The 23,979-nt window shown below is 51.4% G+C and overlaps 1 protein-coding gene across 2 annotated transcripts; it reads left to right on the plus strand.

The window, feature by feature from the left end:
• Positions 1–1,422: 1,422 nt before the first annotated feature.
• CGN (cingulin) lies at positions 1,423–23,170 on the plus strand. Of its 2 annotated transcripts, XM_059674681.1 has the most exons (22): positions 1,429–1,549; positions 5,837–5,977; positions 6,745–7,625; positions 8,315–8,415; positions 8,538–8,607; positions 8,693–8,788; positions 10,242–10,369; positions 11,516–11,648; positions 11,924–12,136; positions 12,981–13,129; positions 13,387–13,519; positions 15,919–16,119; positions 16,449–16,655; positions 17,052–17,309; positions 18,203–18,373; positions 19,096–19,257; positions 19,610–19,699; positions 19,858–19,941; positions 20,041–20,159; positions 20,695–20,803; positions 21,190–21,353; positions 21,671–23,170. In XM_059674681.1, the coding sequence occupies exons 3-22, from the start codon at positions 6,759–6,761 to the stop codon at positions 21,810–21,812; spliced, it is 3,597 nt and encodes a 1,198-aa protein (XP_059530664.1). In that variant the 5' UTR covers positions 1,429–1,549; positions 5,837–5,977; positions 6,745–6,758; the 3' UTR covers positions 21,813–23,170. The 2 variants fall into 2 exon arrangements, with proteins under 2 accessions (XP_059530663.1, XP_059530664.1); XM_059674680.1 differs by lacking the exon at positions 5,837–5,977 and having other exon boundaries at positions 1,423–1,549.
• The last annotated feature ends 809 nt before the right edge of the window (positions 23,171–23,979 follow it).

A 23,979-nucleotide genomic window follows, 5' to 3' on the forward strand; every position in this document is an offset into this window, starting at 1 on the left:
ACTACAAATACGCTAAGTCTCTGGGTCAATTCAACATTCACACACACGCACGCACGCGCGCACACGCACACACACACACACACACACACACACACACACACACACTCCCCGTTTAACACCTCCCGCATCCGCCACCCTCATCAGGGGAGGAACGGTCCGAGGGCCACTTTATCTTCGGGTCCCCACCCCCACACCGCTTTTTGCTGTCCCTGCCCAGGGCACGGGCCGGTTGGATGACTCTAACCTTTCATAAAGCTTCCTTTGGAATGCAGAGACTTTGCATCCCAGCTAAGAAACTGGTGGATGGACTTTACCCTCCAGGACACACACCTAGCTTCTGAAGCCCGGGGGGAGGGGAAAGAAATAGTTTCCGTGAACAAACCGGACTGTCAGCTGCATTTCAGACTCCTCTTTAACCCTAAATGCGTACACAAGAGACGTTTGTGGACAAGATCCAGAGCCCAGCGACGTGAGCTAACTCACACTCTTTGCTACGTATCTCAGTGGCTACCATCTAGGTAGGAAGCCAACCTTCACAGCCGTGCTGTTTAACCACAGCTGGTGTATTAGCAGTGCCTCGCGTTTGCTGAGCACCCCCCTCCCCCAACTTTACTCTCCTGGGGGCTGGGGTCAACTCCCCCACTTTTTAAATAGTGGATTTACAATCTGGGGTTGAGTCCCCTTCCATTTAGAATGAGGATCATTCCTCTTCAATGTAAACTCCACCCCCCCTTCCCATTCATTCCATAGATATGTATTAAGCTCTAATAGGCACCCAAACAAGAGATCCCTGCTCTGGGGGAACTTACCGTAGGACAAAAGGCAAACGATGACTATGATTTCTAAGACTGAGTGACATAATTTGGAAGGTGATAAATACTACGGTGAAAAAGATGTGTGGAGGCCAGGGGATGGGGAAGGAAGTTCGAGATTGGGTTCTGGCGCAGGTTGGGGGAAAGGGAGGCGAGCGGAGTGAAGGGGGCTCCGACGCTGGGGGCCGGGCATGTTTTCTGCAGAAGCGACGGAAGAGTAGCCCGGTCTATGCGAAGGTGGGTGCCGGGCAGAAAGCGGGTTGGACAGCGGTGGCGGTTGAGAACATCGGAGGCCGCGAGCTATTTTCCAGCTGAGCCCAGAAGATGCTCTGGCCCGAGGCTCCCGGGATGGAACCCAGCCGAGCGCTCTTGGGGGTGGGCCCCCCCCCCCCAAAAAAAATGGCCTCCTGCGGCCCCTCGCCGCCCCTCCCGCCGGCCCACGTGACCCAGCCCGCACCTTCCGCCCACCCAGGCTGGCGACCCCGGGTCGGGTGCTGGAGGAGGCCCCGCCCCCTCGGGAAACGGACCAACCGGAGGAAGGGGAGGGCGGGGCGTGTGATGACGACCAATGGGGGTGGAGCTCGGAGGGGAGTAACAGGTTGGTGGGAAGGGGGGAGGTGGAGGGAGCGTCCAGCGACGGAGGGGCGCGGGGGGCGGGGGCCCGGAACCGCGAGTGCAGCTCTGCCCGAGCCCGAGCCGAGCCGAGCCCGAGCCCGGGAGCGCCGAGCTCGGCTGGGGTGAGTGAACCGGGTCGGAGCAAGGGCACCTGAGAGGCCAGCGGGCCTCAGGTGTATTCCCGAGGGGCGGGGGTCGTGGCGCTCAGGGCTGCCTCCCTCCGGGGCACAGGTGCTGAGTTGGGAGCGGGAGGGGAGGTCAAGGTACAGTGGGAGTTCTGATTAAGAGCTGGTCCCCACTCTGGGGTGCAAGAGGCAGGTGCCTGGGAGGGTGCCAGGTGCCTGGGAGGGGCGCCCGAGGCGAAGGTTATTCCCAGGACAGAAGAGCGTTTCAGAGCCCGGATCTCTCTGGAGGTCAGGCGCCCGGTCCCAGCGGCAGACTTTCTGGGGGAGACTGGGGTGCTGGAGGGGAAGGAGTTCGTCTTCGCTGGGCAAAGGGCTCGGAGACGGAAGGGGGAGGGCATGGGAAGGTGCCGCTTCCCCGAGGCTGTCCCCCCCGACAGGACGGCCGGGATAGCTGGTGCTGACACCCCTCTGGCTTTGAGATGGCTCTGCGGTGTGGCACCTGCTCTCGCCAGTCACCTGCAGGTGAAGACAGTCGCAAATAAGCGACACCGAGGGGCGGACCAAGGGGGCTCCCATCTCCGTGCTGGTGTGAAACTAAGGCTTTCGGTTTCTGTCCTCTTTGCTTTCATGGCAGGGATAATTTTTCCTTCTTCCTCTTGAGAGAGTGCCTCCCTAAAAAGGGATAGGAGGAAGCAAGATCCTCAGGCCTACAGAATACCTAGAACTATTTATTTCTCATGAGGCCTCTTTCTGGGAAGAATCAAGCCCTCCCCCCAAGCACAGGTACCTTCTCCTGCACTTTTAGAGGGGCCATTGGGTGAGGTTTGGGAGCCTAACCAGTCTCCTGGGTGCCTCTCCGAAGAGTCCCATTACTCCCTGAGACCACCCCTGACACCCCTGACTCCCAGACCATGATGGCTCTCAGACTGGCAGTAGGCACGAGTGATGCAGGAAACAGACAGGGCCTCTTCAGGAGACCACAAGACTGGAGGGGAGTTAGCACCTCCAAGTCTCCAGCTGGATGAGAGGTGCACACTGGGGCCCGGGCAAGACTTGTGAGGCAGATTCCCTTGCCTTAGGCAGGAAAGGGAGCCAGAGCCAGCCTTAGCTTGGCCCCTTTGATGCCCTGCCTGAGGAAAGTTGTTGTAATTGGGAAATAATTAGCAACCGCTATGTTGCCTACACGTGCCTCGCACCTCTTCTTTCACCCTGGATATTTGGGAGTAGGGGGCTGGCGCCAGGGGACTGATAATCCGGAGATTTGCCTGACCCTAAGAGGATCTGGCTTCCTAGGGTCTGACCTGCATGCCTTCACCTCCATGGGAGGTCAGAAGGGGGACAGAGAGGGCTGCTTTTCTTCGTGTGGGGGAGGGGAGGACTGAGGTCCAGAGAGGTGGCCAAGGTAAAGGTGGGATCAGGAATGCATCTTTGGGGACTTGAGAGGGAGGAGGAGAGAGAGGCCAAGTCTTCCTGCCACACACTGGCCGGTCCTTCACCAGGTTCTTTGTGCATCTGCTCCTCCCGCCTGTTCTCTCTCTACCTTCTGCCTCCTCCTTCAGAGCCTGGGCCCTGGCATCTCTGCGAGACAGAGTGCCTGCCCATGGTTTTGCCCCTCGGCCTCCCCTGTGGTGTGGAGTAACTCAGGCCTTACCAGCTGCCCGCGGAGTCTCCCTGGCCCTCCCTTTCCCCTTGCCTCTCAAACCAGTCCAGCCAGTTTGCAGGGGCCCAGTTCCTCATTGTGTTTTTTTTTTTTCCCCCCTCACTGGCCAAGCAGCTCTAGCCTGGCTCTCAGGTTTCGGCTTTTTTAGTGGACCGAGCCAGGAGTCCACTTGCGGGATTCTTTTTGGATTCACAGGGAACCTTCTTATCTCTGCAACGAGGAGAACATAGGAGCTGAATGATCAAGGTCACTGAGCTGCCCTTTTCCATTTTGACCATTTGCTTTCCTTGCTACTTCTGAGGGGAGTCTAATCTCTGTTCCAGTTCTCCCGTTTTCTAAATCCGCCAAGTATGTAGCGTCTAGCTTATTCCCCAGCCCTGGTCTATCGGTTCTTCCGCACAGCCCAAACCACCCCACCCCCACTTCCTGCCCGTAGTGCAGAGACCCTGTCACTCCTAGTTGGGAGCCTGACGCTATGGCTGGGCCAGAGGTGATGGAATTGGGGCAGGGCAGGCTAATGTGTAACTCAGGGGGAAGTGGCTGTTTGGTACCAGTGCAGTGTCCTTCCCCTCCGTGCAGACCGGAAGGACAGAGGCAGACAGATGAAGCTGAATTGCCTTGAGGCCTGTCTCTGCCCAGGGTACAGTTGGTGAGGAACGCCTTGGGCACAGCCAGGGGAGGGAAAAGCAGGGTCAGGCATCTGGTGAGAGTGAAGGCTCTGCACTCCATCCATGTTGCCTGGTGCTAGATCACTGTTTACCTGCCTCTGAGCCTTACGCAAGGCTTTGGAGCTGCTCTGCTCCCTGGCCCCGCCCCGCTGTCCTCTGTAACTGAAGGCGGATAGGTTTCGGGTTTTCCGTGTTGAATCATTTAGAGCCCTGCTTTCTGACCCACCCCAAAGATTCCTTCAGCCCTCCTGGCCTCTGACCCACACTTCCTGGGACTGAAGGTGTGTGAGGTTCGGGAGTCACTGGGACCGGAGGGTGCGGTCGAGGGTGCCTCCCAACAACTTGCTGCTCTTGGGTGAGCAAGGGGCTGTGCACTCTGCCGAGCGGAGCCTGGGAACTTCTTGACCTGGATCTTGAAGATCAGGAGATGTCCTGGCAGGGTAGAGCTGTATGATGAATAAATAATGTGACTTCTGAGAGCTTGCAGTCTAGGCACATCTGGTTCCAAAATTATGACTGAGGAGGGCAAGGCGTCCAGGCCAGGAAGAGGTCTTGTTACTAGGGCAGACGAGAAATGGCCATGAGGAATCTTTGGGCAAATCCCACTGCTATGTGAGGCTGCCTTGGTTCAAGATACAACCTTGAACGAGTATTTACCCACATCTACAATGTGCCAGATCCTGGGGACACAGGAGTCAGCGAAGAGCCATGTTCTTCTGCCTTCGAGGAGCTTACAGTCTAGTGGGGGGACAGACAGGAAGCAATGAATCGCTGTGATAAATATATAAAAATAAGCTGAGGCAGACTCACTGAAGGACAATGGTGGAGCAGGTAGCATGGTTATGACCTAGTTTGTGATGAGTGATGAGGGAAGGCTTCTCTGAGGGAGTGACATCCATCTATGAGCCAGGTGACGCCAGGAAGTCCTGTTGGAAGGAGCAGCAGGTGTGCAGGGTACTTACTGTGTTGTCAGCTTCGCGACAGGCCTATGCTGCGAGGGGAACTCAGGTTTAATATCTTGATGTTTTTACTCAAGTAGAACCCCAGTAAATAAAGTGCAAAAATATTGAGTGTATAACGATACATTTTTTACAGTTGTATACACCCATGGAATTATTGTCTAATTCTCACAGGTAATTACCTCATGAGGTATGATCGCTATACCCATTTGAAAGATGAGGAAGCTGAGACTCGGAAAAGTTGTGATTGGCCCAAGGTTATGTACATCAGGTGAAGAGCAGAGCTAGGATTCCAGGCCAGATTCTGATTCTAGTCCAGTGCCTTTTCTACTGGATGAGTGGTTTGGAAAACATATCCCTTTGCCTTGTGGCTTCTTTTCTGATGCCATTTCTTACTTGAATTCCAACATATGGTCCTGACAACGAAATAGCCTGCTATGTAGGGCAGTGATGGCGAACCTTTTGAGCTCGGCGTGTCAGCATTTTGAAAAACCCTAACTTAACTCTGGTGCCGTGTCACATAGAGAAATTTTTTGATATTTGCAACCATAGTAAAACAAAGACTTATATTTTTGATATTTATTTTATATATTTAAATGCCACTTAACAAAGAAAAATCAACCAAAAAAATGAGTTCGCGTGTCACCTCTGACACGTGTGTCATAGGTTCGCCCTCACTGGTGTAGGGTATCTGAGTCAGATTAAGACCTTGGCTAAGGTCTTCCCTGATGCTCGAAGAGTGGAAGACAGGGGTCCTTGGACTCATTGGCAGACCTAAAGGTGTTCATGTGACCCTCTTGAGATTCTGTGGTAAAGATTGGGTGGGCTGCCTTCTGCGGGGGAGGGGGTATTGCTTTCATTATGCTCTCTAATGAAGTCGCAACACTGAAAAGGGTGTTGAGGTGTTTTTTTCCCCCCAATAAGGGGCTCCTCCCTCCCTGTTCCTTTCTCTGGAGGGTAAGGGCCTGGATTGCTAGGAATGCTCTTCCTTCTGTAGGAGACTCCCTCCCATCGAGCCCTCCCTCACCTGGAGTTTGGCCCTACCTTCTCCTCTCACCAGTTTCCTGGGCTTCCCAGCACTTCTACAAGCCCTTGCCAAGTTTCCTTGGCCCAGAGCTCCCCTGGGAGGTGGAGCTGGGTATGTTTGTGTCTTTGTCTGGCACGTTAGAGGCCCCTCCTCCAGTTTGGTGCAAGGCTCTGGTGGAGATTAGCAGAAGCTGGAGTTCTTATTCACTGCTCCTCCCCAAGTTCCCGGCGCCAGAGCACACCTGCAGGACATTCCATTTGCTGACGCTGAGCTTGGGCAATGTGGATGGGGGAAGCTGGCCTGTGGGTGGGCTTGGCTCTGGCCCTCAGGTGGCACAAGTCTGCCTGTCATGGGGCCCCTTGGACTGGCACTCTAACATGTTATTTACGTATTTTTTTCTTGAATAGGCAACACATCTGCACGGTTCCAAAATTCAAAAGGGACAAAGAGAGATACTCCATAGAAAGCCAGTCACTTACCCATCCCTGTCCCTTGCTCTCAGTACCCCCAATCCAGATACATCACTGCTGGCAGCTTACGCATCCCAGAAATGGGCTAGAATACCTTGGGGTTCTTCTGTATTTGAAATGAGCTGTAGGACTGGAGGCCCCATTGTTCCATTGGGTGGAGGTGTCTGTTAGGCAGGGCTTGTTAGAAATGGAAATCGTCAGGCCTCGCTCCAGACCTACTGAGTCAGAAACTCTGGGAGTGGGTCCAGCAGTGTGTGTTTTCATAGGCTTTGGGGATGCTTCTGCTGCTCAGATCAAGTATGAAAACCACAGTTTTCCACGGAAGGAACTGGTAGGACAATCACCTTCACACAACTGGGGAGAGGAGGTTCCTGGGTTTCTGCTTACCTGCTTTTCTTCATCTTCTAGGACCCTTTGGGCCCATGGAGCAGGCATTCACCATGGCCGAGCCCCGGAGCCCTGTAGACCATGGAGTCCAGATTCGCTTCATCACAGATCCAGTGGGCACCACAGAGACGGGCACCCTGCGTCATGGGGGGCGACGCCCCGCTAAGGATGCAAGAGCCAGCAGCTATGGGGTCGCCGTGCGCGTGCAGGGCATCGCTGGACAGCCCTTCGTGGTGCTCAACAGCGGGGATAAAGGGAGCGACTCTTTTGGGGTCCAAATCAAGGGAGCCAACAGCCGAGGGGCCCCGGGAGCTCTGAGCTCCGACTCGGAATTCCCCGAGAGCTCCTACTCTCGGGCCAGGGAGTTGTCTGGCCGCTTGCAGGACAGCATGTCTGATGAGGAGCCTGGGGCCCACTGGAATGGACGGCTCCTGCGCTCCCAGTCCCAGGCCTCGCTGACAGGCCCTGCCCCTATGGGTCCGGGCAACAGGAGCACCAGCCTGCTGGAGCTGGCCCCCGATGAAGCTCCCCCAGGGAGCACCATTGACACTGCTCCTCTGTCTTCAGTGGACTCACTCATCAACAAGTTTGACAGTCGCCATGGGGGCCAGGCCCGGGGCCGGACTGGCCGCCGCATGCGCTCGATGCCCCCTGAACAGCGCAAGCGGAGCCAGAGCCTGGACAACCGGCTCCCACGGGACACCCTTGAGGAACGGGAGCGCAGGTCCCCCACCCACTGGAGCCCTAGCAGAAAGCCTGACAACCACGTGGGCAGCTTGAAACAGCCGATACAGAGCCAGAACTCTCCCAGTGGGTTCAGCCGTTCCCGTCAGACCCAGGACTGGGTCCTTCAGAGTTTTGAGGAGCCTCGAGGGAGGACACAGGACCCTGCCATGCTGCAGGTCAGACCCCACCTCTCTGCTCCCAAGCCCTGGCCCCTTCTCGTCAGCCCTGACCCATGCCCTGGGACCCCTTGCTGGTTCAAATAACCGAGGGCAGAAAGTTTCCACCTTTTGTCTTTCACTTTTTTCCCTCCACGTGGACAGATTTCCATGGGCAAAATTAGAAAGGAAACAGAACTAACTGTAAAATCACCGTTCACAAGCATGGATAGTGACTTTCTGTGCCTCAGTCACTAGCGTTCGCTAGGACTGTCATGTGCGTAAGGCAGGCTCGGAGGATAGGAGCAGCTCCCTGGTGCTCTTGCCAAAACTCCCATCTTTGTCTCCCACTCAGGAATGCGAATAAGTGGGGGAGTGATTTTACCCCGAGACAAAGTGAAGCCCATTCTAATAGTAAATCACTTACAAACGCGAATACATGAACTGTCATTAGTGCAGAATTACTTGTGGTACAGCTCACCGCTGGTTGAGATCTGCTTGTTGAGGAAAAGCTGGTTTGCAACAGTAGCGAGAGGTGCATTCTCCCTGGCCTGTGGCTCAGGCCTCAGTGGTCCTGCCGCCTCGTTACCTGGCTTCAGGCTTGCTCATGCTTGAAGGGCCTGGTCTCCTAATTGCCGCTTCTGGCCCATCTGACCCTCACACAGGTTCTGGCTTAATATTCCTGTTTCTTTGGGGTTACTTTTTTGCAGTTCAAATCAACTCCAGACCTTCTTCGAGACCAGCAGGAGGCAGCCCCACCAGGCGGTGTGGACCACGTGAAGGCCACCATCTATGGCATCCTGAGGGAGGGGTGAGTGGGACCCCCCTCCTTTCCTTCTAGCTTCCTTTCCCAGCCCCCAGGCTCTTCACCCTAACTCCCCTCATCTCCGCTGCCTCTTCCCTCCCCTAACCTTCTGTCCTTTTATCCCCCAGGAGCTCAGAAAGTGAAACATCTGTGAGGAGGAAGGTCAGTTTGGTGCTGGAGCAGATGCAGCCTCTGGTGGTGAGTGGCCTTCTCCAGGTGGGAGCAAGGGTCAGGGTCAGGGTCAGCGTGGACTCACTTCCTTCCCCTCCATTGTCTCCGGCAGATGGCCGCTCCTGGTTCTGCTAAGTCCCCGGCAGGGCAGGGTGAACTCAGCCGAAAAGTGGAGGAGCTACAGCAAAAGCTGGATGAAGAGGTGAAGGTGAGGGGAGGCTAGAGGCACAGGAGGGAGGAAGAACCACTGTGGGGAGAACCTTAACCTGGGCTGGCTCCTCCAAGTAATGGGATAAGCACGCCTGTGTCCTGTGAGACAAGGGTGTGTGCCAGTCCCAGCAAGGACTTCTGGGCTTCCCTGGAGCTTAGACGGGAAGAGCACATTCATCAGGAGTCCAGCTACTTTTCATTTCATTTCCCTCGGCAGTCCCCATCCTGGCGCTGCCACTTACTGGCTGTATAAATCTGGAGCAAATTACTTACCTCAGTTCTTTTTTCATCATCATCATAATGACGGTGATAATAGTAGCTGTCCTTTATTAAGTATAATTTTTGTAGTAGGTGCTCTTCTGGATACTACGTAATAATTATAGTGACCCTGTAAGGTAGGCATCCTGGACTTTTTTTTTTTTTATGAGAAAATTGAAGGTCAAAGAGGTTAAGTGAATTGCTCAAGGTAGTAAGTTGCAGAGAAGACATTTGAAATCACAAGTTAATTTATTCTAACATCTATGTACTTCCCCCCCCCCCCGCAAAAAAAAAAATACTGCTTCCAATGTTTTCAGTATTGCCTGTATGTTGTTGGTGTTCCGTAAGTGGTGGGTTGTAACTGCCTTTGTTTTCTGTTTAGTGTCGCAGTTAAATGGTGAGCTGTGAGGCAAACTAACAGTTCAAATCCCGGCACCCTTAAGTTGTTGGCTTTGTAGCACCTTGGGCAAGTTCTTTAACTGTTCTAAGCCTCCATTGCCTTGACTGTAAAGTGGGGATAATAATTGAACTGTATTAGTTAGCTACTGCTGTGTAACAAATTTCCTCAAAGCTGAACATGCAAACATCTCCCAGTGTCTGAGGAGCAGCGTAGCTGGGCAGTTCTGGCTCAGAGTCTTTTATGAGGTTCCATTCAAGGTACTGACTGGAGCTACAGTTATTGGAAGAGTTGACTGGAACTGGAGGATCTGCTTCTAAAATGGCTTATTCTATGGCTGTTGGTTGGAAGCCTCCGTTCCTTGCTGTGTGGATCTCTTCATTAGGGTAGCTTGCAATATGTCCCTACAATATGGCAACTACCTTCCCCCAGAGTGAGTGAAATGAGAGAGAAGGAAGCTGCGATGCCTTTTTTATGACCTTTTTTATGATCTCGTCTCAGAAACTACATGTCATTCCCCCCTTTTTCTATTTGTTAGAAGAGAGTCCCTAAGCCCAGCCCATACTCAAGGGCAGAGCCTTCCCTTTTTGAAAGGAATTTAAAAAATTTGTGGATGTATGTTAAGCCATCACAAATACCAAGGCTTCTTATGAGGATTAAGTGCAGATAACCTGCATAAATTCCCTAGTACAGAGCTTGCTATATAGTGAGTGTCAGTAAATGTTAGAATTCCCATGATTCCTGGTCCTTCTGAGAGGCTTTCCTTGCTCTCCACATGCTTTCCTTCCCTTTTCAGAAACGGCAGAAACTGGAGCCATCCCGGGTTGGGCTGGAGCGGCAGCTGGAGGAGAAGGCGGAAGAGTGCAGCCGACTGCAGGAGCTCCTGGAGAGGAGGACGGGGGAGGCCCAGCAGAGCACGAAGGAGTGAGTGCAGCTGATGGTGCACGGGAGGGGCAGAGGGGAGGCTGCATGGGGCTGAGGTTGGATTTAGAGGTTGCCTGTGGGCAAAGGGAGACAGGGAATTCTCCAGAAGCTGAAAGGGGCTGGCAGAGATGGTGTAAAGATAGGTATGACCCCTTTCTTTACCTTCTCAATCAATAATGGTGATGGTGCATGAGTTAGGTTACCTCTCGGCCTCAGGTTTTTCATCTGTAAAATGGGGTTAATGATAGTACCTCTCAGGATTGTTGTGAGGATTCAGTCATTCATTCAGCAGATGTTTTTGCAATGAATGCTGTGTGATGCACTGATCTAGAGTCCTGAGGCACATCAGTGAACCGTACAGAGGAAGAGCCCTGCTCTTCAGAAGCACAGTTTCTAGTGAGAGGTAACACACTGTAAACAATAAATATATTCTTTTTTTTTTTTAATATATTTTATTGATTTTTTACAGAGAGGAAGGGAGAGGGACAGAGAGTCAGAAATATCAAGAGAGAAACATTGGTCAGCTGCCTCCTGCACACCCTGTCCTGGGGATGTGCCCGCAACCACGGTACATGCCCCTGACCAGAATCGAACCTGGGACCTTTCAGTCTTCAGGCCGACGCTTTATCCACTGAGCCAATCCGGCTAGGGCGATAAATATATTCTTAAGTAAATTTTTCATATGTGAGAAGTAGAGTAAGTTATAGCAGATCAGAAGGGCCAGGTTATGGGGGAGCAGGTTACAGTATTAAATAAAGTAGTTAGGGGAGGTATTTTTTGTTGTTAATCCTCACCTGAGGATATTTTTTCCATTGATTTTTTTTAGAGAGAGTGGATGGAGGGAGGGAGAGAGGGAGAGAGAGAAACATCAGTGTGAGAGAGACACATTGATTGATGGCCTCCCACACGTGCCCCAACGGGGCCAGGAATTGAACCCATAACCCAGGTACATGCCCTTGACTGGGAATGGAACCCTTCAGTCCGCAGGCCAACACTAACCATTGTACACCACCGGCCAGGGCTAGGGGAGTTCTTATTAAGATTTAAACAAAGACTTGAAGGAGGTTTAAATGAAATGATATATGTACAGTGTTTAGAAAACTCTCTGACATGTAGTGTTCAATAATGTGGTCTGTTGTTAATTAGGCTCCAGAACATGAAGCTCCGCCTGGACCAGGGCGAGAGGGTGCGACATGGGCTGGAGACCCAGGTGATGGAGCTGCAGGACAAGCTGAAACAGGTCCAAGGTCCTGAGCCTGCTAAGCAAGTGCTAATGAAGGTAGGGAGGTGGGTTGGGGAGCCCAGCCCCTGCTTCCTTTCAGCTAGAGCACCCTCAGAGTATGGGAGTACCCCTAAGTATGCTTCCAGACAGACCTAATAGAGCCCAGAATGGTGGGTTTCCCCTAGGCCTCTTGGAGGTCACAGAGCACCTGGTACCAGGCCTAACAGATTACAAGGCACTCGGTAAAAATGTTATGATTGACTGAATGAATGTCTAGACAGGTGGATCCTACCTGGTGGTCACCTCTGTACTTGCACTTTCACTTTCCCCAGGACTTGTTAGAGACCCGGGAACTTCTTGAAGAGGTCTTGGAGGGGAAACAGCGGGTAGAGGAGCAGCTGAGGCTGAGGGAGCGGGAATTGACAGCCCTGAAGGGGGCCCTGAAGGAGGAGGTGGCCTCCCGTGACCAGGAGGTGGAGAATGTCCGGCAGCAGTACCAGAGAGATGCGGAGCAGCTTCGCCGGAGCATGCAAGACGCAACCCAGGCATGTGACAAGAGCAGGGCCTGGGAAGGGGGCTACCCTGAGGTCTTGGTATTTCTGGACTTTTCATGGCTGTCATGGGGCTCCCTCTAAAAGACACATGGGAGATGTAATGAAAACCTTGGTCAGGAAACCTGTAGTGGCAGAGGAGGGCGTGCAGGTCGGAAGTACCAGAGGGTGTGTAGTCAAAACCCCATGGGGAAATAATGGGAGGAGGCTTCCTGTAGATCAGGGGTGGGGAACGTCCGGCCTGTGGGCCATGTAAGGCCCGCAAAATCATTCGGTCTGGCCCTGCCAAGGCATTAGGGGTGCGTTAATTAAATGTTTGACCGGATATAGCAGGCTGATTTTTAAGTTGATAATTTTTTAAAAATATATATATTTTATTAATTTTTTACAGAGAGGAAGGGAGAGGGATAGTTAGAAACCTTGATGAGAGAGAAACATCGATCAGCTGCCTCCTGCACACTCCCCACTGGGGATGTGCCCGCAACCAAGGTACATGCCCTTGACTGGAATCGAACCTGGGACCCTTCAGTCCGCAGGCCGACACTCTATCCACAGAGCCAAACCGGTTAGGGCTTAAGCTGATAATTTTGTATGGCCCGTGAATGATGTTACAAATATCCAAATGGTTATTGTCAGAAAAAGGTTCCCCATACCTGCTATAGATAATGGAGGGGTGTAGATAATGACCTGGAGGGAGAACCTTCCCTTAGCATTGCACCAGGTTTCACCGGGTGTCGTCGGATGCCCTCGGCCTGGGCCTGCCCTTCTACATTCTCACTGGTGTGAAGTGAGCTCTCCCGTCTAAGCCTTCCGGTCCCCTGACTCTCCCCTTCCTTAGGACCATGCAGCATTAGAGGCCGAGAAGCAGAGGATGTCGGCCCTGGTGCGGGGACTGCAGAGGGAGCTGGAGGAGACCTCAGAGGAGACAGGGCATTGGCAGAGCATGTTTCAGAAGAACAAAGAGGAGCTCAGAGCCACCAAGCAAGAGTAAGGACCTTGCCCCTCTCCCAGGAATACATATCCATGATTCTTATCCATAGTCCACTTCCTTTCCACTCCTGCTGCGCTCTCTCCTCTCTGCTTCTCAGACTGCTATTTTTTTATATCCAGCTTCCTCCCTCCTGAGACTGGGTACCCAGTGGATTAGCCTCCAGGGAGGTGGTTTTCATTGTCCTGCTAACCTCTCCCAGGCAGGTGGCCTGACCCTGTCCCTTTCCCCTTTTAATTCACCTGTCTGGGCTCAGACTCATGCAGCTGCGGATGGAGAAGGAGGAGATGGAAGAGGAGCTTGGGGAGAAGATAGATGCCCTGCAAAGGGAATTAGGGCAGGCCCGAGCTGGTGCTGGAGAGTCTCGCCAGGCGGAGGAGCTCAAGAAGGTATTTGGGAGCTGGGGGCAGAAGGGAAGGTTGGGGTGTTAGGAGCCTGCCTCGCCTTTCCATGAGGATCCCCACGTGAATGTGGCTATCTCCCGCGGGCTTGGCTTGCAGGCCCCATCCTGCCTGCCCAGCCGTATTTCATCCCAGCACACAGTCTTTGATCCGGCAGGACTGGCTGGTCTCACTGAGAATAGAAGTTTCTAGGGGAAACGGCTCTCAGTGGCCAGGTTGAATAGTGTATCAAGAGGCTGCTGGCTGCTTCCCAAGAGACCTCATGCGTAACGGCATTTAGGTGGATTTGTGAAACTTCAGGGTCATTTCTTTTGCAAGTTTGGAAACCTAACTTGGTCACATAGCAAGAGCTGCTCTGTCTCTCAGAGGGTACTCATTAACTAAATTTTAAAACAAACATTAGAGCATCTGTTTATTCACTTACAATGAGAGTTGTCGCCACATGGACTGGAATACGTGCATTGGCACAGCCAGCTGACCTAAATGGGAAGCCACGTGGTAATTTGAAAGCTGCGTAGAGAGTATAGAATCCAGGCGTAGAATTAAATGTTTTATCATACATGGATATTTTATAAATGTTTAGGGCATAAAATTGAAGTGAACACACAAATACTTTTTTCATATTCCTAGAATTAGTTTATCAAGGACAAGAAAGCAACTAATTGTTTTGGGTGATTTAGAAACTTAGAAAATATTTTCATTAATTTTAGAGAACTGACATTTATGGCCACCTGAGTTTCCTTGTAGGTCTACATTCCTTTGATTCACTCTGCTGATTTCAAATGCTATACATAGCAGGTGCTCAGTTAATAAGTATTAATTAACCAATGCTTATTTATCATGCCTTTACTATAAGACTGCCTAATTGTAATCAAGGTAATCATATTTTTAAATGATGATTTCCCCGATACATAAATGCCTGAGCTTACCACAAAGTATTTGGTGGAGAAAAACATAATAAATGTTAACCAAATATATTTGGTGGTTATGAAATCAAAAGTACTCTTAAATTTTTAAGATATTTAATTTAAAATGTTGTTATGAAGTGAACAAGTATCAAGGATAGTCTGAAATCTGTTCACTACATTAGTTGACATAGTGAACCTAGGCATTCCTCTGGACAATCTCAGTTGATATATTATGCTGGATAAAGCGAAAAAGTAATAACTAGTATTTAATTTATCTCATATATTAAGTATATTTTATCAAGTATTTAGCCAATAAACAAAGTATACATTAGGAAAACAGACTGACCCAGTTCAATATACACCATACAATGTGTTATTTTTCTTTTTCTTTGTAATTAGTTTTGTTAGTTTCTCACATTGAAGACTTACCCTGTGTTATATAACCTTTCAGCCTAATTACAGTACTGTCTGAATTTCAGAAGTAGCTAATAGCTAAAGAATTAGAACCAGAGCTCGTGTTTTAACTTTTTAAAAAAGAAATCAGGGCAGCACCACTATGTATTGTGCCACATATTTTGGTTTCCAAAATATTTTTTAACAGCTAATCCTTTTTTATCCATACCCTCATCTATTCTCATTCCACATAATTTTTAAAATGGAGATTTATTCCATATGTCATAAAATTCACCCTTATAAAGTGTATAATTTAGTGGTTTTAAGTATATTCACAAAGTTGTACAACCATCACCACTATCGAATTACAGAACATTTTCATCATCCCAAAAAAGACCCCTATATCCATGAGCAGTCATTCTTCCCACCCTGGCAACCACTAATCTACTTTCGATCCGTGGATTTGCCTATCCGGACTTTACATTTAAATGGATTCCTAGAACATGCGGCCTTTTTTTTTTTTTTTTTTTATGTCTGGTTTCTTTCACCCAGTGTAATGTTTTTCACGGTTTACTCATGTAGCAATGATCAGTGCTTTACTTTTTATGGCTGAATAATATTCCGCTGCGTGGATATACCACATTTGTTTATCTGTTCACCCGCTGGTGGACATTTGGGTCAGCCCTCCATTTGAGCTAGAAGGACTAGTGCTGCGACGAACACTCATGTACACATTTAAAATGAACATGTTTTCGATGCTCTCGGGCATACACAGGGTGTGGCAAAAGTAGCTTTACAGTTGTTCGTACGGAAAACAATACAACGATTCGTAAATAATAATGCAAGAATAAACTCTTGTGTTGCACATGCAACTGTGAACCTACTTTTGCCACCCCCTGTGCGTATGTTTCCAGTTGCCGGGCCCTGTGGTCACTCCAGGGTTCACTTTTGGAGACACTACAAACCCCTTTCCTGGGTAGCCACACCATTTTACACTCCCCCCGGCAATGTGCGGGGGTTTGGTTTCTCCACGTGCCGGTGTCCCGGCTGGCCTTCTGTCCTGTTGCCATGCCCCTTCCCTCCTAGGAGCTGCGCCGGACACAGGAGGAACTTAAGGAGCTGCGGGCAGAGCGGCAGAGCCAGGAGGTGGCCGGGCGACACCGGGAGCGGGAGTTGGAGAAACAGCTGAGGGTCGAGGCTGATCGAGGCCGGGAGCTGGAACAGCAGAACGTCCAGCTGCAAAAGACCCTCCAGCAATTGAGACAGGACTGTGAAGAGGCTTCCAAGGCAAGGGGAGTGGGCACAGGGCTTAGGAGGTGGAGGCGGAGGGGTCTGGAGGGCTGAGGAGCCAGAGGGCGTGGAAAATTACCTGTCATGGGTATGTACAGACCAGATCCTTGGTCCTAGTGTGTGGTTGCCGCCGCCAGGATTTGGCCGGGGGAGGCCGGGCTGTCCCTGGTGACTCCCAGTGCATCTCTGTAGGGGTGGGTTTCTCAGGGAAGCCTCTATCCTTCTCGGAAGTCCAGTTCTCGTGGCCTCTTTGTGGGGGGCTTTTCCTGGGCCTGGACAGTAACCTTGAGCCATGGGGTCTGAGCCGCCACTCTGCACGGCCGCAGGCTCAGATGGCAGCGGAGGCAGAGGCAGCAGTGCTGGGGCAACGTCGGGCAGCAGTGGAAACGACGCTTCGGGAGACCCAGGAGGAGAACGACGAATTCCGAAGGCGCATCCTGGGTCTGGAGCAGCAGCTGAAGGAGGCGCGAGGCCTGGCGGAGGGTGGGGAAGTGGCGGAGGCACGGCTTCGGGACAGGGTGCAGCGGCTAGAGGTCAGTGCCTCTGGCGACCTCCTTGGCTGCCTGCCGGCCCTTTCTCCTGTAGTCCCTGCTGAGTACTCAGCCATCACTTTTATTTTGTCGTTAGTGTGTTTCCGTTCGCTTCCAAGCTCTCTGTTCAGGTTGCCTTTGTTTCCTGGAGTGCGTTTTGGTGTGACCGTCCCAGTCTTTGCACTCGAGGCCTGGACTGGAACAGCAGAGGCCAGGACAGAGGCATTTTTGTCTCTTGTCTCCCAACCTTTGCATGTTCTATGTCTTGATTTTTTTTTCTACTCCACCTGAGCCTGTTTTCATTGCTCACCCTTTTCTTCCTCTTCTCTCCCATCTACTCACCTCCAAATGGCTAGAGCCCAAGCTTTGCCTTCTCTTGGTCCACTCCCCCTGCCCCAGGCGGAGAAGCAGCGGCTAGAGGAGGCCCTGAATGCAGCCCAGGAGGAGGAAGGGAGCCTGGCAGCAGCCAAGCGGGCACTGGAAGTGCGGCTGGACGAGGCCCAGCGTGGGCTGGCCCGCATGGGGCAGGAGCAGCAGGCACTGAACCGGGCCCTGGAGGAGGAGGCGAAGCAGCGGGAGGCGCTGCGGAGGGGCAAGGCCGAGCTGGAAGAGCAGAAGCGCTTGCTGGACAGGACTGTGGACCGACTGAACAAGGAGGTGGGGCATGGGCGCCTGGGCTCGGGAAGAGGCCCAGCTCATTCAGAAGCTTGCCTGGGGGACAGGGTGATGTGGGTCAGAACGTGTGCTGTTCGCTTTCCTCAAGTTCATTGTTGGGGAGGCCAAGGTCAAATCTTCAGAGAGTGGCCTCCTTCCCACCTCCCCTCAGTGCTTTTGCCCGTCTCCCCACACTCCATTCCTTTAAGGTCTTGATCCTTGGAAATGTCTCCTGGAATTCTCCATTAGAACTCTATAAGACCTAAATGTAAGAATCTTCAATGGGAGAATTTTGTATTTGGGGTAGCAGAAGGAGGAAGCAAGAAAAAGAAATCAATTGCTTCTTTTCAGCTAAGGTTGTCCTCCCAGTCTCTTACATTATAAAACTAGAGCAAACAGCTAGTATAGTTCATCAGTTCTGAAATGTACATTTTATTATCTCTGAAGGTGAGTTTTGGCTTACAACTGATGGTATATTGTAGTTCAATTGGCAAATTTTTCTTAGTGATACACCATTGGAATTTTGGGTTTGCTGAAATAAGGTCATTTAAAGTTTATTGTGTATCAGGCACTGTTGTATGTACTTTACATAATTAACTAATGTAACTCTCCCGACAACCTTGTGATGTAGGTACTATTATTGTTCCATTTTACAGATGGGGAACTGAGACCCAGAGAGGATAAGTAACTTGCTTCTGGTCACCTAGCTAGTAAGTGGTAGAGCCAGGAGTTGAACCCAGGCAATCTATACATTACTAGTAGCCATACCAGAGTCCTAGGCCCAGGACAGAGCAACAAAGGGCTGCTTCAGCAGGAAGGAAACTCTGGGAGAGTCTTGAGAGCTTGGACCCAGAGAAGAATTGGGTCCTGAAAACGTTCTATTCTGTGCGTCCCAGCTGGAGCAGATGGGGGATGACTCCAAGCAAGCCCTGCAGCAGCTCCAGGCCCAGCTGGAGGATTACAAGGACAAGGCCCGGCGGGAGGTGGCAGATGCCCAGCGCCAGGCCAAGGAGTGGGCCAATGAAGCTGAGAAGACCTCCGGGGGGCTGACCCGGCTTCAGGATGAGGTAGGAGCTTAAGTGGCAGGAGGGTGGGAACCCTTCCAGTGTCCTTAGTTTGAAGGTCATTGCCTCTTAACTAAACCTGTGGCCCAGGAATCCTGGGAGACCCAGGTTTAGTGTCTAACCCAGCCATGGGCAAACTACGGGCCCGTGGGCCGGATCCTGCCCGTTTGAAATGAATAAAACTAAAAAAAAAAAAAAAAAGACCGTACCCTTTTATGTAATGATGTTTACTTTGAAATTATATTAGTTTACACAAACACTCCATCCATGCTTTTGTTCTGGCCCTCCGGTCCAGTTTAAGAACCCATTGTGGCCCTCAAGTCAAAAAGTTTGCCCACCCCTGATTTAGAGTGACATACAAGGTGGGGGAGGGGGAGGGAGTGGTCTACCCTAGGTACAGACAATAGGGGATGCATTGTCTGTAGAGCAGGGGTTTTTAAACTCAGATGTACATTAGAATCACCTGGGAAGATTTTTAAAAATTCCAATGTTCAAGCTGCATCCTGTACCGTTTAAATCATAATCCTTGGGGATCAGTAGTCTAAAAACTCCTCAGGTGATTCCAGTCTGTGCAGGAAGTTTTTAAACAAGAAACAAAAGGGACTAAAAATCATTCTGCTTTTTATTACCACCATACACTGGCAATTCTAAAAAATTGTGGACTGCTCCCACCCCTCAATCCCCACCTTACTTCTCTGAACTGTTGCATTTTCCCTTCTGCCCAGACCCAGAGGCTGCGGCAGGCCCTGCAGGATTCCCAGGCCGATCGGGACACAGCCCGTCTGGACAAGGAGCTGCTGGCCCAGCGGCTGAAGGAGCTGGAGCAAGAGGCCCAGAACAAAAAACGCTCCCAGGATGACAGGACCCGGCAGTTCAAGGGCCTCGAGGTGGGGACATTGTGTGGTGGCCTTGTGGTGGTGGGAGGGGCGTGGAAAGAAGGGGGCCTGGGACCTGGCACAGGTGGGAGATCTGTGGTTTCTCTGTTTTCTCAATAGAGTAATAGGGCTGCCCCACTGAGCAGTAGATTCTGAGGTTTGTCATTCTGCTAACGGGCCAAGGCCAGAGCAGGCTCCACTCTTTCCCTTTGATGCCACACCTGGTCAGCAGAGGGCACAAGCCCCGTGGTGGCTCTGGGCAGAGGCAAAGACCAACAGGTTCTGGGGATGTGTGAGAGAGAAACGTCTGGAGGCTGGGTTTTGAAAAGGTCCTGATTGGCATCCTGTTGTCCCTCCGCCACAGGAAAAAGTCTCACGGCTGGAGGCAGAGCTAGATGAGGAGAGGAACACTGTGGAGCTGCTGACCGACAGGGTGAATCGCGGCCGGGACCAGGTAACCCCTTCCTTACTCTGCATCTGTGTCTACCTCTGAGCTGAACCTTCGGACTCAGAGTTCAGGGAGCATCCTGCAGTCACTCTGCCTCACTCGGTTCAGCTTGGTGGTTCATCGTCAGCTTTCCCCAAGTCTGGTTCCTCTCACCCCTCCCCTAGGTAGACCAGCTAAGGACAGAGCTCATGCAGGAGAGGTCCGCTCGGCAGGACCTGGAGTGTGACAAAATCTCCCTGGAGAGACAGGTGCGGGGGAGTCTTGGGGATGGATCACAGGAGGCAGGGAGAATGGCCACGGAAGGGATCAGAAGAGAGCTAACTGTGGAGGCTTCCTGTCCCTCTCAGAACAAGGACTTGAAGAGCCGGTTGGCCAGCTCAGAAAGCTTCCAGAAGCCCAACACCAGCCTCTCTCAGCTTGAATCCCAGAATCGGGAGTTGCAGGAGCGGCTGCAGGCTGAAGAGAGGTGAGATGGACCCATATTTCCTCTCTCCTCTGGACTTTTCTCCTCTGGTGCTCCCTCCATCTTCTACCTCAGACATGGCCAATCTGGCCTGATCTTTTGGAAAACCGAGAGAGAGAGTTGCAGAAATTCTAAAATGTGAATGAAGTCTATCTCCCAGTTCTTTGGATCTGCCCTGGATCCTCCCTGGTCTGATGGTGGGGCTCATGACTGAGAGGAGTCTGTGGAGGCACTAGAAGCCCAAATTGGCGTTAATTTAGAAATGGTGGCCCTAACCGGTTTGGCTCAGTGGATAGAGCATCAGCCTGTGGACTGAAAGGTCCCAGGTTCGATTCCAGTCAAGGGCGTGTACCTTGGTTGCGGGCTCATCCCCAGTAGGAGGTGTGCAGGAGGCAGCTGATCAACGTTTCTCTCTCATGGATGTTTCTAACTCTCTATCTCTCTCCCTTCCTCTCTGTAAAAAATCAGTAAGATATATTTTTAAAAAAAAGAAAGAAATGGTGACTGTCATAGACACCCCTCTACCCCACCGTCTTAGGGAGAAGACAGTTCTGCAGTCCACCAACCGAAAACTGGAGCGGAAGGTTAAAGAGCTGACCATCCAGATTGATGATGAGCGGCAGCATGTCAATGACCAGAAAGACCAGGTAAGGACCATAGCCGGGGCTAAGCAACTGCGCGGCCAATACATACTGCGTTTGCTTGAAGGCCAAGGTTGGTCCCATCTCATGGGTCTTCCAAACTTAGACTTTTCTTGTGTCAAAATGGAGACTTGACTGAAAGGATTGGATTATAAGAGTTATAGGAAGCACATATGTTTAGTGCCTATGATGTGTGAGCTTCTCTTTCTAAGTATTACACATGTGTTAACTCCTTTAATCCCCAAGACAAACCTGTGAGCTGAGGGAGCTTGCTCATGGTCACAACGTTTTCCAAGGGGCAGTGATCCCTTGTCAAGATTGCTACAGGGAGGGTCCCAGGCCATGGTGGCAGCAGATGCTTTTCTAATGTGGGGACTTGGTACCCTTCCCAGCTAAGCCTGAAGGTGAAGGCTTTGAAGCGGCAGGTGGACGAAGCAGAAGAGGAAATTGAGCGCCTGGACGGCCTGAGGAAGAAGGCACAGCGTGAGCTGGAGGAGCAGCATGAGGTCAATGAACAGCTCCAGACCCGGATCAAAGCTCTGGAGAAGGACTCCTGGTATGGGCTGCTTTACTGCCCCTGCCCCAGCGGGATCGTGGAGGAGGGGAATGGGCTCTCCTGGCTGACCTCTAGGGAGAAGAGGATCTCTCAGATGGGACTTGGAAGTCACTTATTCCTGGCTGGAAGCCAGTATGATTACCTTTTAGTATCTCAGCCTCTATTCTATACCCCATCTCCCCAAATCTCTGATTAGTGGGAGATCTTGGGAGTAGCTTTAGGTCTTAGAAGAATTGGGAGTCTCTTTAGCATGAAAAGTTTGGCTGTCTCAATCTTTCTACCTCCCTCCATGACCAGTATTCCTCTCTTTGACTCAGGCGCAAAACTTCCCGCACAGCTGCTGAGTCAGCCCTCCAACACGAAGGGCTGAGCTCAGACGAGGAATTCGACAATGTGTACGATCCTTCCTCCATCGCATCGCTGCTTACGGAGAGCAACCTGCAGACCAGCTCCTGTTAGCTCGCGGTCCACAAGGCCCAGAGGCCACGCTCGAGGCCTATCCTGGCCAGCCCTGCTTTGCCCTGCCTCAGAGTCCTCATTCTTTCGGGGGACACAATCATCCAGACCTGAGACAGAGAGTGGTGGTGATAAAAGGGTATCAGTGCTAAGGTGGTAGCAGACTTTCCTTTCCTCTAGAGGAGTGGGTATCTTCGGCCACCTGAGCCCTTAAGTGCTGAGCCCTTCCTCTCCTCCCTTACAGCAGCAGGATGGTCAGCAAATAGGTTTGGGGGATTGAGCAGGACAGGAAGGGAGAGAAATTGCCATGTATATAAAGCTTTATTACTTTAGCCCTTAATCCTCAGGCTCAGGGAAATGCCCTAGGATATTCTGCTACCTGGATTCCTGTAACCTGCTTTCCTCCCACGCTGGAGCAGGGTGCGAGGAACATTATGGGTGATGGACACGCTGGCGTGGCTCTACCTGCTCCTCGATACTCCTCTTTGCACAGTCATGGGGCCCATGTGGTAGACCGCCCCCCCCCCGCCCCCACCTCCCAGCCCTACTTTTTATCTTCCCTAAGCAAGTGAGTCCAGAAGAGCCTTTCTCTTCCCCTTTCCATCTTCATTCCTAAATTCCTTCTTTCCTCTCAGTGCCTTAGCCACGGCGAGGAGATAAGGATGCTCTTCTTGCCTTTTATACCTGCACATTCATACCTCGCCAAGGACCAGCCTTTTTCCGTCTGGGGCCCTTATCTTTCCTACGGCCCCGGTAACTGGTCAAGAGAGCTACTGGCTTCTCTGCCCATGAGCCCCTCTGAGAGGGACTTTGGCGGCGCCATGATGAGAGGGTGGGGCCTGGTTCTGCTCAGGGTTTCCATCCTCCCTCCTCTCCCTCTGTGACTATGGACGTGTTTATAAGATGGTCATACCTGGGAACACTGATAGCTGTCTACACAAGTTGACAAACAAAGGTTTCAGTCCTTCCATGAGGCCTTTCTTGTGGCTTCTCTGACCAGATGTGCCCATTCTTACCGGGGAACCAAAGGGCCCTCATCTCAGGAGCATGGACCAGAGACAGGGCTTCCCAACGGGCTGGAGGCCGACTTGGTAGAAATGGGAAGAGGCAATGGAGGATTTATTTCTCCTGTGGGTTTTGGGGAGAGCCAAGCCCTAGTGGGGAGGAGTAAGGGAGATGATTCACCTCATTTCCTAAGGAGGCTCTGTGAGGACCCTGGGGGAAGAAGAAGGCTGTTCTCACCAATGGCTTGTAATTTCATGATTTAAAAAAATGTTCTACAAATCAGATTTTCTCCAAAACCAATCCAGCCTTGATTTTTATTTTAAATTAACTATTAAAATTATATATCTATCCTGAAATCCGTGGCCTGTTTTCTCATTCTTTTTCCTTGCTTATTTGGAGGGCCCCACATTATGAAGAAACCATTTAACTGCACAATTTAGAGGCTGAAGCTGGGGTTTTCTCGACCTCAGTTTTTAGAGGCCTTTACAACAGATCAGATGGAACCTAGGGGACTGGGTGTTTATAGCACCTCCATTTTCTCCTAAACAAGCTCCTGGGAATAGCAAGACCAGTATATGCCTTCTTTTCAGGGTTTGAGGAAACACAGAACTGGGTTTTATTCCCTTGGGCATTGGGATATCCCCAGCATTCACCTTCCAGGTACAAAGACCGACATCCATTCCTACCTGGCATGGGAACCTGTCCTTGTATTGCCTTGAAGAGGGAGCTAGCTGTTCACCAAGCACTGCCCAGTCAAGAGTGGGTCAGACCTTCTCCTGCCTACTTCCATGTGGACCATAGCCCAGCGCAGCAGCCACCTGCAGAGAGCAACTGGGCTGGGAAGAGGCTCCAAGGTCTTGCTTGGCCATGCTCCCTTTCAGACCCTTAAGATGTTAACCTGGGCTTGGGGAGCAAATGCCACTGGAGAAATTGAGGCTCATCCTTTCTTAAGAATACAAATTCCTTTTAAGGACACGTCCCACCTCTCCCAACCATATAAGGGCAGCTTTGGTATAATGGCTTCTGCAAAACAAGCCCCACCCAGAGCCAAGCTGGCTTTGACTTTGGCCTGGGCGTCCTGCCAGGGAAGGGCACCTGCCAGACTGGCTTAGGCCAGTCTGAATGAGCTGGCCCTTGATGCTTGCATTTCTATGGTGGAGGAAAT

Source organism: Myotis daubentonii, chromosome 18 (genome assembly GCF_963259705.1).
Source record: "Myotis daubentonii chromosome 18, mMyoDau2.1, whole genome shotgun sequence".
In the NCBI taxonomy this organism is placed as follows: domain Eukaryota; kingdom Metazoa; phylum Chordata; class Mammalia; order Chiroptera; family Vespertilionidae; genus Myotis; species Myotis daubentonii.